Here is an 11,662-nt window from a genome sequence, read left to right as displayed (position 1 = left end):
TTGTTACTCCATAATAATTAATGTAAAACAAAAAATATGCACGACGTAAAACGAAAATTTCGTGATCTAAACAAAAACCATAACCTACAAACAACAAACATAAAAATGGACGCCAATAGAAAATGATTTCACACAATCTGATCGACCAATCACATTTCATGTTAGTGGCGGCACTAGGAATTTAAACTAGCCAATCACAATTTGCGATCGCAGCGCTACAGTTGATTGAACTAAACAAAACATTTCCCCAAGATCGCCTATACCGTGAAATTTATATTTTTTCTATGATTGTAGGTTAGTCGGCAACAACTGGCAGGCATGTAATAAATAAATAAATAAAAATTATATTTGTAATTTGTTAATTTACTTCTTTTTTACTGTAATTTAACTAACAATAAAAAAATACAATTTATAAGATATACCGATCCAACGGCATCTGTGTATAGAAAACCGCAATTTCCCCTCTCAAAGCTCATTATTTAACAATTATGGCCTCGTAAACAGGGACAAACGAGGGATTCGATCGCAAAACTGTCGTAGTTATCCGTTTGCCGCTCAAGCGTTCGTCCCGTTATCAGTTACGATGATCAAACTAATTCAATAGGGACGAATAACCGAATTTGTCGCATAATGACCGGAGCGGAGTTGTCAAAGAGCAACACCGGTACCGCGCACCATCAAACGATTATTCCCGTTTAGATACACCGGCGGCTTCAATGGGGTATAGGGGCTCCCGTTACGAGGGAAAGAAACGCCCATCGACGCATAAACCAAGGATGGTGCACGTCAATTTATTCCTATGGTATATTCAAAGTTTTTTTGTAGATACGTCATCAAGATGTTTAATGTAATACCTTCGGCAAATTCTTAATTACATTTAGAACCAGACAATGTCTTCTTTATCATTTTATTCTAGTTAAAAAGAGACACAATACTGTCTGATTATTTCGAACGCGTAAACGAATGACCCCGTCAAAGTCGCCTTGTTGCCAAACGTATGCAAAATTCTTGAAAGCTATAGTGACAAGAGGTTATAACTCTAACCTATAAACTATTGTGGCTGTATAATTAACTGTAGTTTTTAGATGTACTGTAATGTTAAAATAAACTATATTTGATAACATTTTTGTTCAATTATTTTATATAGAATAGAATTTTCTTGTATGTCAAAGCTAAATTGAACTAAAACTCAGAGATGATGCGGCAACATTGCGACGTTTTGATGTCACAAATTTAAATGATGTATGTACAAAATAACTTTGAACAGACTATATATGACTTTGGTTGAATGTATTTGAAAGGGTGTTTCTTTTCACACGACATCTTCGAGAAAGGTTCTACGATCTTTACTTGATAACCAATCGGCATAATGTCGTAAATTGCCATAAAAAAAACAACATAACTTTCAAGAGAATGGAACAATTTATTTATGCAGGGCAATTTATGGATGCCATCCCAAAAGAACTGTTTATCCTTTGCGCAAAACCATTCACCTATTTATTATTCTATTTTTTAACTTCTTCTAAACTGGCTGCATATCAGCACTTCTAAAAGTGCTGCCCTGCAAGAACGTGTTCCATTGATACGAAAAGTTAATACATATGGAAAAAATATTTCGCAACTGGTGAGAGAAAAGTTTATGTTTAATAATAAATCTTATATAAAATAATGATTAACAACATAAAAATACTAAGTTTGCAAACTAATTTTATTTAATTCATAGAACAATGCTAACATTTCTAAATGTGACGAACACATCAACATGTAAAACTAACCACCCATTAAACGCACTATACTCAACAATCGCTTCTTAGCTTCTTTCCAAAAAGAATCGACCTAAATTATAAAATAAAACTCATTAAACACAGTATTTTTAGATAAAATAGTCTATTACCTATGTTATTCTTTAGTCAGCAGATCTCACAAGTTGCAAGGTGTTACTCCCTCATTTTTTCCATATTTTGGAAAAAATGAGGGAGCCTCAAATGTGCTTGCTAGCAAGTTTATTTTTTACTTTATAATTTGAAAAGATAATAGCATAATATCCTCTTATAAGGACGGTGGCTCTTCCATCCAAAGCATCTTGCACTTGTCAGCTTTTATTTTTTCATACTACTTACCCATTGTATCTAAAATAACTTAAACTCAGTTAACAAATATTTCACCTTCAAAACATTAATAAAATATATACAAAATTCATCATGCAGTAAATACAAATTCACACCTGTTTATATAATTTCTGTCCCTATCATTGATGGATGAATTGCCTGATATCCCCATTTATACATTTTGTGCCGCCAAATAAAGGTAATATTCTTAATCGAGTCACATAGGCGATCACCTCTTCATTCGACGAAAATTTCTTCCCAGCAAGCATTCTTTTGAGATCTGAGAACAAGAAATAATCGCTGGGAGTCAGAACTGGAGAATACGATGGATGAGGAAACAATTCGAATCCCAATTCATGAATTTTTGCCATCGTTTTTACTGACTTGTGACACAGTTTTTGTTTTTCGGCAATTTCGTCCTTCAAACGGTCCAATAACGCTATACAATACATAGTCGCTGTTGGTGGTTCTTCCTTTTTCAAGGTAGTCAATGAAAATTATTCCATGCGCATCCTAAAATACAGACCCCATAACCTTGCCAGCCAACTGTTACGTTTTCCCACGCTTTAGAGCGGGTTCATCGTGTGCAGTCCACTCGGATGACTGTCGATTGGACTTCGGAGTAAAATGATGGAACCATGTTTCATCCATTGTCACATATCGACGCAAAAACTCGGGTTTATTACGCTTGATCATCTTCAAACACTGCTCCGAATCATCAACTAGTCGTTGATTTTAGTCAAAAGTGAGCTCGCGCGGCACCCACTTTGCACAGAGCTTTCTCATACCCAAATGTTTTTCAATTTTGTTGTTTCATTCAATTTCAATTTACGGTCAGTCAATTTCAGTCTTCGGTAATCATTTCACCACGTCTACACTTAGCATACCAATCCTTGGTAGTTGATTTTCCTGGGGCAATGTCCGGAAACTCGGTATCAAGTTTAAGCTTTTGCTTCAACTGTATTTTTTCCCTTCAAAAAGCAATATTTTATCAACACGCAAAATTCCTATGTATCCATTTTTTTTCACAGTAACAAAAGTTGCTTCACTAAAAATGCTATAATTCACAAACTAATGATCCTACAGCTGTCAAATTTATACACGCATCTTTTGAGGGTTAGGGCTAGCTAAAAGACATATGGATTTAATTCTAGTAGTGCCATATATGTGTCAGGCCGGAGACTTTTAATTAACCTGTTACGCATATAAAGGACATAGGGTCATATTTACCTCCACTTTTACTTTCGCAGGGTCAACTATTCTTAAATTATAATGAATTTCGTATAGAATTTCCAAAATTATAGTAAAAATTGAATGGATATGCACCTGAATGGAATGTCCTCATATGTTCTGTTCAGTGTTATAATAGTTTTTTTGACAATATTCACAAATCGATGATATATCCAATACTGCCTACTATTTATAATATATATTTTAAAATATGAACAGTGCAAAAACAACAAACAAAAGTTCGTTGGACTCTATCTCTCTATTGCTTGTAAATGGCAACGTCGTAAAAACAGGCGGAAACTACCGAAGTTTATCGAATACCGGTTAGAATTCTCCAGAAATAGCTACTACTAAACAAACTGGTGACATAATTTATTTAATTTACAAATCGGACGGTTTCGCATCAAGAAATGTTACGAGGAAGCCGAAGAAAGCTTAAACACCAAGAAAAATCATTATTTTCTATTGTAGAGTTAATATCTTAATTGCAAATAGGGAGGAGACAAAAAAACAAGCCGGCAAGTAAGATATCCAGCTGTACATTTCTCATTACTTTATTACCGAGACGTTTTTTTTTGTGTTTCGGCGTAACAGAAGGCATATTTTTCCAAATTGCCTCGGCTCCCCATTGTTCACAGTCGTCAGATCACAACAAAGCCCTTTTGACTGACGCTGATGCTTATTCATAAACTAGTCTGATTAAGCTGAAACCCTACCGATTGTTGTCATCTTTCTTCGGTCCGCAAGGGACGTATTCCATGTAAATCGTAATATGAATATGCGTTAATTGTTCAACCACATCGGGCTTGGCTTAAAACAATGAAGGTGCCCAATAAATATATACTTACGATAATAATAAATGTAAAATGGGTTATTTAGTTATTTTGTACGTACGTCAACTAAATTTGTGACGTCAAAACGTCGCAATGTTGCCGCATCAACTCTGAGTTTTAGTTCAGTTGGGCTTTGATATAAAAGAAAATTCTAATCTAAATAAAATAATTGAACAAGAATGTTATCAAATATAATTTAATTTAACATTATACTGCAATCTAAAAAACTACAGTTAATTATATAGTCACAATAGTTCTTAGGTTAGTGTTATAACCTCTTACCAATATTGCTTTCAAGAATTTTGCATACGTCTGACAACCGAACGACTTTGACAGACTCATTCGTTTACGTGTTCGAACTAGTCAGACAGCATTGTGTCTCTATTTGAACTTGAATAAAATGAGAGAGAAAATATTGTTTGATTCTAAAACAAATTTACAAATCGCGGCAAGCAATATATTAAACATCTTTATGCCGTACGTACAGAAAAACTTTGAATAGACTATATATCTCCGAAAAGTTTGGAAACAATAACATAAAAAACGACAATGATTTATTATACTCAAACTATTTAAAGTTAAAGTTAGTTAAATAATTTAATACAAATAAAAAATTCATGTTTAGTTAAATTGGTCAATGTGCCTTATTCTTTTTATTAACTTATTTAAGTATTTGGATTCCATTATCTTCAACTCACTGTGTAAATATTCCCATAACTTTACTGAGCAGTAGTGACTATTTTTGGAAAATCGTAACCGGCATTTGGTAAACTTTTCAGGTTTCCGCCTGATTTTGCTATGTTGCAAATTACAAGCTATCGAGAGGTAGAATCCAACGAACTACAACGACCATTTTGAGTCTAATCCTGGTGCTGTTAAAGGACTTATTTTGTAAGGTTAAGTATTTTGTTAATTTAGACATAATATATAAACTTAAAATAATGAATTCGAAAATATATATTATACTCTTCAAATATACGAATAGTTTACAAGAACTATCACTTTGGCTTGTTATTGTAATATTTACAAATTGACAAATAATTACATATTGTTTTATTTTCTCTTTTCTTCCTTTCAAACTTATTTTTAAATAAAAGATTGATGAAAGATAAAAGGTTCTTTATAATAGATTTTTTAGGTACCAAAAAATTTTTACTCTTCAAATGTACTTATAATTTTCAATAACTAGCAACGTTGCAAATGAACTGTTTGTAACTATTACATGAACGTTACAAAGTACCCTGAGCTCTAAACTAATAGTTTCTGAAATTGTAAACCCATATATAATAGATTATAGAATTTTCAATATAAAAACTTTGACAGGCTCATTCGTCTACGTATTCGAACTAATCAGACAGCATTGTATGTCTTTTTAACTAGAATAAAATGAGAAGGAAAATATTGACGTATGTACAAAAAAACTTTGAATAGACTATACATGTAATAACTATTAAATTGTTAAACAGACCGATGTACCGGAAAGTCATTAGCGTTTTTTTAACGCTAAAAACTATATAATTTTCAGGAAATTGGAAAAATGTATTTATTCAAAGTATTGACCATTCGATTCTATATATATTGTCCATCTTTCAGGCAATTGATGCTCTAAAAGCGCGTGCCCGGTTGATGCTAAAAATTGATAGTCGAACGGGGCAAGGTCTGGAGAGTACGGCATATGCAATAATAAGTGCTTTTAATGCCTCTTTGACCTGTTTTACTTTATGAGACGACGCGTTATCACGCTGAAGAAATCAATGCATGGTTCCGATTAATCATTTATTGTCACTATTAACCCCTTCACCAACTTTGGTCCCTCCAAACTCAGAACATTTTCTTGCTACCAAAACGATTTGGTCTTGGGGTCGATCGGCTGACTTCACCAGGTGAAAATTATGATTCTTGCGCTTAGGATTTTCAAAATAAATCTACTTTTCATCAGCCGTCACTATTCGATGCAAAAATAACTTCCGATCATACCTTTGACGCAGCATTTCAGAGGCGATTCTTCGATTTCCCTCTTGTCTGTCACACAATTGATGTGGCACCCATCTTCCCATCTTTTGGATTTCCTCCATTGCTCGTAGTCGGTCGCTAATAATTTCTTGGACTACATTTAACGATAAATGATCTTGAGCCGTTTCAGTCAGCGGTTTCATTGGTTGACAAACAATTGAATAATAGACCTACTACGGCAATCTCAAGCACAATATGTCATGTATTAGCCCAGGGAAGCCATCTATAACGATATTTCTCAATAAAAACTATTTTAGAATAAGAAAATAATTTTAACTATTGAAACAAATTGGTGACGGCGCTGGTATAATTAAATAAAACTAATGTTTATACTGGTTTATACAAAACTAATGTTTTTTTAATATTAATTGAATAAATTGTCTATGAAAAGTGAAATTTGATTTATACTTCATTCATTCATTGTCGAGAACGTATTTCCTTTAGAGAATTAACACGAACGGCGAGGAAAAAGGCCTAAATCCGCATCTGCGAATGGCATTACACAAATTCCTTGTTTGGGGCCTCCATCTTTGAAGAAGGCGGCGCAACGTATAATATAACTAATGGAGGTAGATGGAAAAACAAGCCTAGCGAGTCGGCTTTTTGTGCCTGCGAAATTATTTTATTCTCCCCCCTTTTTTATTAACCGGCACCGGTTGCGGTGGCGGTGGGAGCCTGCTATTGGGCGGCGCGAAGGGGTAGGGGTGACTGTGGAGCATTTTCAGCATAACGTTATTTTCACTCCTGTATCGAGAGAAGACATTTGATGTTCGATTATTTCTATCCAAATAACAATTGTAGATTCCGCGTAGAGTCAGATCAAAAGATCAAAAGATTTCGGGAGCTGAGATCATCTCGACACCTGGCTGGACTATTCCAAAAAATTGCCGAATTGTGAAAGGAAATCAAATCCATCATTAGAAAATCATGGACTTATATGGATCATGCTACATACATGAGTTCTCATAAAGCAGTAAAAGAAAGATCTTAATAATAACTAGCGGTGGAAACTATGGACTGACAATAGTCGAAACAGTCGATAGTCGCAAAAGAGTCGAACTAGTCGATAGTAAAAAAAAACTAGCGACTGAATATAGGAATTACTGTTTCAGTCAAAGGCAGACAAGAGTCTAATTCTGGAGAATCCTCGGGAGCAAACAAGGATTTGAATTTGCAACGTTGTCAGTTGTTAAAAATTATAACCATATTCGAAGAATATAAAATAAATTGAACAAATTATCTTCAATTCACAAGCAAACCTAGCACAAGGGTCACTATTTATATTTCGGGATTAGGAAAAAAACAAATAGTTAAGCTGCGAATATATTTTTATTGTTTTTCAAAGTACTCGCCACTATGATCGATTCATTTAACCAATTTTAAACTAATTTTTTTAAACTTAAACCAATTTTCAAAGCATTTATTCCATTCCGAATGCGGTAACTTCAAAACATGATTTTTGAACGCTTCAATAGCTTGTTCGGGCGATGGAAATCGTTGACCACGCAATTTATTCTTCACGTATGAGAACAAAAAGAAGTCATTGAGTGCCAAATCAGGGCTGTGCGGCGGATGACCCATCAATTGGATGTTTTGAGTGCTCATATAGTCTCTTGTTTGAGCCGATGTGTGACACTCTAAAGATATACTGAACGTGCATATCATATCATTCACGAGTATTTGGGTATGAGAGAGCTCTGTCCAATGTGGGTGGTGCGCGAGCTCACTTTTGACCAAAAACAACGACGAGTTTTTGATTCATGGTTCACAATGATTCGGAACAGTATTTGAAGATGATCAAGCGTAATAAAACCGAGTTTTTGCGTCGATATGTGACAATGGATGAAACATGCCTTCATCATTTTACTCCGAAGTCCAATCGACAGTCATCCGACTGCATACGATGAACCCGCTCCAAAGCGTGGGAAAACGCAGCAGTCGGCTGGCAAGATTACGACGTCTATATTTTGGGATGCACATGGCGACTATTACATAGCGTTATTGGAACATTGAGGAACAAAAAATGCACCGTGTCAAAAATCCATAAATTGGATTTCGAATTGCTTCCTCATCCACAGTATTCTCCAGATATGGCGCTCAGACTAATTCCTGTTCTCAGATCTCAGAAAATACTCGCTGGGAAGAAATTTTCGTCGAATGAAGAGGTGATGACCAAAATGGTATCGAAAAGTTGGAGGGTTACTATAATCAGTGTATGACTCTTGAAGGGAATTACGTTGAATAAAAAAAACTAATATTGGCAAAAATTGTGTTTTACTATGGTAAACCGGGGACTTATCAATTGACCTGTTAAAATATAATGAATGTGGTAGATTAGGTAAGTTGGTCACGCGCCAGTCGGTAGGCTTAAAGCCGAGGACCGTGGTTCGAAACCCACGTTAAACAGTAGGTCCAGTTCAGATAAACTCTAGTTGGTAAAAAATAGACTCCTAAATAAAATAAAAGATAATAAATGGAATAAATAGAATAGAATGTAATAATAAAGAGAAAACTGGAATTCTCTACAAACACAACATTTCATGAAACTCATATCGGGTAGCACAAAACAAAGTAAAATCAATAAAATAAAAAATTAAATGACTCTGGCAATGAAGGCGGCAAATCCCACAAATAACAAGAACCGGCAACCCCGCCTGGATCACTTCATATTATCATTGAAACCTTTTTACTAAACATAAATGCCTCAAAAATAAAAAAGGTCGAGAATGTTCGAAACAAAATTTGCTTCGAACAATATTTCTTCCATCATTTGGTAAACACCAAAAAAAAACGCAGACTAAACGGTGTTTCAAAATAATGAAAAATGAGCCAAAATTTCCGCATTTGAAGTTCAGAAAACACTCATATAAAAAAAATTATACACATGATTGTTAACGCCAAACATTAATGGAGAGTAACAAAAACAAATCCAACAGTCTAAATTACTTTATTTTTAATTACCTATTATTTTTAACAAACAAGCCATATATATATGTAACTTTATTTCAAATATGGTTCTAACACATTTTCAGCGAACCAGTCCCATTGGAACTTGAGATGATTGCCGGGAGTAGACAAGAATTTCAATTTCCCGGATTCATTCATGCCTTTCAATCCTAGAAGATCCTGAAACAGATACAAGAACTCAGACAACTACTTGATTACTCGTTATGTTATAATTTACATTCTTGTACAAATCCGACTCTTCCAAGGATTGAGTTTCTACGCTCTGTCCCGGCTTGTAAAATCCGAACCATTCGGTTTCCACCGGTTGAACGACTGTGTCGTCATCGAACTTGATTAAAACAAAGTGCTCCAGAGACTAAAACAAAAAATATCTACTTGTAATAACATGATAATTCACTAAAGTCCCGACCTTGACATATAGGCAACGCCACCTCTGAATATTTTATACCTAAGTTATAGTACTTCTAATGAAACAGCCAATGCACGTCAACACCATCGAACATATTCAGTTTATAAAAACATAAAGTCTGATGCGTCCGAACATGTATATAAAATTCGATTTGTGTTGGTACTGGTCGACAACGTTGTCATATGTCAATGTAAATATAATAAAACAACTCTAACCTACAAACTAGTGTGACTTTTTAATTAACTGTAGTTTAAGTCCAACAAATATGTATTACATGTACTATAATGTTAAAATAAATTATATTTTATAACATTATTTTTGTTTCATTATTTTATTTACATTAACATTTTGTTAACAGAGTCAAAATAAACGAAAATTAAAATTTGATGCGGCAACGTTGTATTATAAATTTTGATGACCAAAATTGGCTATTTTATTGAAAGAACTAATAGTAATCCTAACCTTCAAGCGTCAAAATCCCAAGACAATCTGGCATTAAATTGAAAAGTTATATATTGTGATTTTAGTGAATAAACTTTTGTTAATTTGGACTGAATATGTACGCCAGTATTGATGTATAATTTCGAATTGTTTTTTTTTTTCTTTAAAATTGTTTATGAAAAAGGTATTGCATTTAGCCGTAAAGATCATACAACATCGACGTTGTCAAACTGCCGATAAAATACTATAACAATTTTTACATATATACAAATTCCCAACAAAAGAGCAAAAATCAAAGTTATACCTGGAGATTTTTAACGTAATCTTGGCTGATTTCTCTTTCGTTGTTGATATCCGCCAAAAACGTACTACCGTTTCTGTATTCCTCAGGGTTAAGAGGGTCGTGCCAGTAGGTGGCCTGTACCAAACCATTCTGAACCCACCTAAATCAAACATAGTTCACATAAATCGTTTACGACAAAAGGATTTCGTAACTTACTCCTCATATGCGGCATAATTCAGAAGCTTCCTTATGTAATCGCAGACGGTAGCGGCAACAGTGGCACAATTCGGCAAACCATAAACGCCTTGGTGTTGACCACCGACGGATATTAGATTCTTCATCGGTGGATTTGGGCATCTTTGCACCAGACCCCGTCTAAAATAATCGAAATTCAATTGATAATTGTTCAAATCAGGTAATCATTCATACAAAAACTGTCCACCCTGCGAGAAACCAATGGCATTGTATCCGTTCGCCAACTGAGTATCATTCTGAATGAGCTCGCACGCCAACTTGATCTGTTTATCTGGGTGCATCAAATAACTACGACAGAAACGCAAAATTACCACAACGAAAACCTGACCGGATAACAATCGAACCCATTTTCCACGTCCTCAATAATGTTATCGCCAATCTGTAGAGAGTGAACATAGAGCCCAGGTATAGAATCGATTAGTTTATCCTTGATGGCGCCCAAGCTGAATGGAAAGCAGCAAGAATCTCCTTAAATAAAAACTGAAATTAATTATAATGTAAAGCATATTTTATGGAGTATGTATGCAACTAGCAATACAGCTGAATTGCACTTCTTTAATTACGTGCAAAAGTATCGATTGTATAACGCTATTTTCAAGGCCAAATGACCCGTATTATCCAAATATATTGAATATTAGCTCACCCATTCCGTGCCACATAACAATAGGTGTAGGGGAAACGTCGCACCAAGCGTTTTGCAGTAAAACCGCGAATATCAATACGACGATGGCACAAGAACCCATGGCACACGGCGTCAAAGACTGTTCTGTCGTGTATTAATAAAACGAACCGCAAAATCCAATTAAATAATCTTGCGATAGCCAGCACTCGTTATGGTACTTAACATATTTATCGGTGTCTGACTATAGCATAATGACAATCCAAATTATTCTGATATCGGAAAGAAATCGCTGGATGTATCAACCGAAGATGTAAACAAATATATTGACCGGTACCGATTAGTGGGAATTAGATGAATCACGCTCGATGCCAGACGGACTGATGTTGATAAACAAGCCCATCTGTTGAAAAAATGTTTTATTATTGAAGCAGTTTGAAAATAACTCTGACGCAGATCATCCTTCTTAAAATGCAATTAGTTATTAGGCAAAACAGAGATCTA

The 11,662-nt window shown here is 34.7% G+C and overlaps 1 protein-coding gene across 1 annotated transcript; it reads right to left on the bottom strand.

The window, feature by feature from the left end:
* Positions 1–9,115: 9,115 nt before the first annotated feature.
* Ppt1 (Palmitoyl-protein thioesterase 1) lies at positions 9,116–11,546 on the bottom strand. The gene is made up of 7 exons (XM_076418259.1): positions 11,183–11,546; positions 10,884–11,007; positions 10,714–10,827; positions 10,501–10,659; positions 10,306–10,444; positions 9,369–9,506; positions 9,116–9,310 (listed from the first exon to the last, which is right to left on the bottom strand). The coding sequence occupies exons 1-7, from the start codon at positions 11,280–11,282 to the stop codon at positions 9,185–9,187; spliced, it is 900 nt and encodes a 299-aa protein (XP_076274374.1). The 5' UTR covers positions 11,283–11,546; the 3' UTR covers positions 9,116–9,184.
* Between the last annotated feature and the right edge of the window lie 116 nt (positions 11,547–11,662).

Source organism: Rhynchophorus ferrugineus, unplaced genomic scaffold (assembly GCF_030347505.1).
Source record: "Rhynchophorus ferrugineus isolate W39M unplaced genomic scaffold, kcgeb_rfMv2 rfM11, whole genome shotgun sequence".
In the NCBI taxonomy this organism is placed as follows: Eukaryota; Metazoa; Arthropoda; class Insecta; order Coleoptera; family Curculionidae; genus Rhynchophorus; species Rhynchophorus ferrugineus.
The sequence above is the reverse complement of the archived record's forward strand: the minus strand, read 5'-3'. Positions and strand labels throughout refer to the sequence as shown.

Coding starts and splice junctions, on each gene's coding strand:
- Ppt1 (XM_076418259.1), bottom strand. CDS start 11,282: ATGGGTTCTTGTGCCATCGTCGTATTGATATTCGCGGTTTTACTGCAA. Junction 10,828..10,883: donor ATTGAGGACGTGGAAAATGG/GTTCGATTGTTA, acceptor TTTCTGTCGTAG/TTATTTGATGCACCCAGATA. Junction 9,311..9,368: donor AGTCGGATTTGTACAAGAAT/GTAAATTATAAC, acceptor TATCTGTTTCAG/GATCTTCTAGGATTGAAAGG.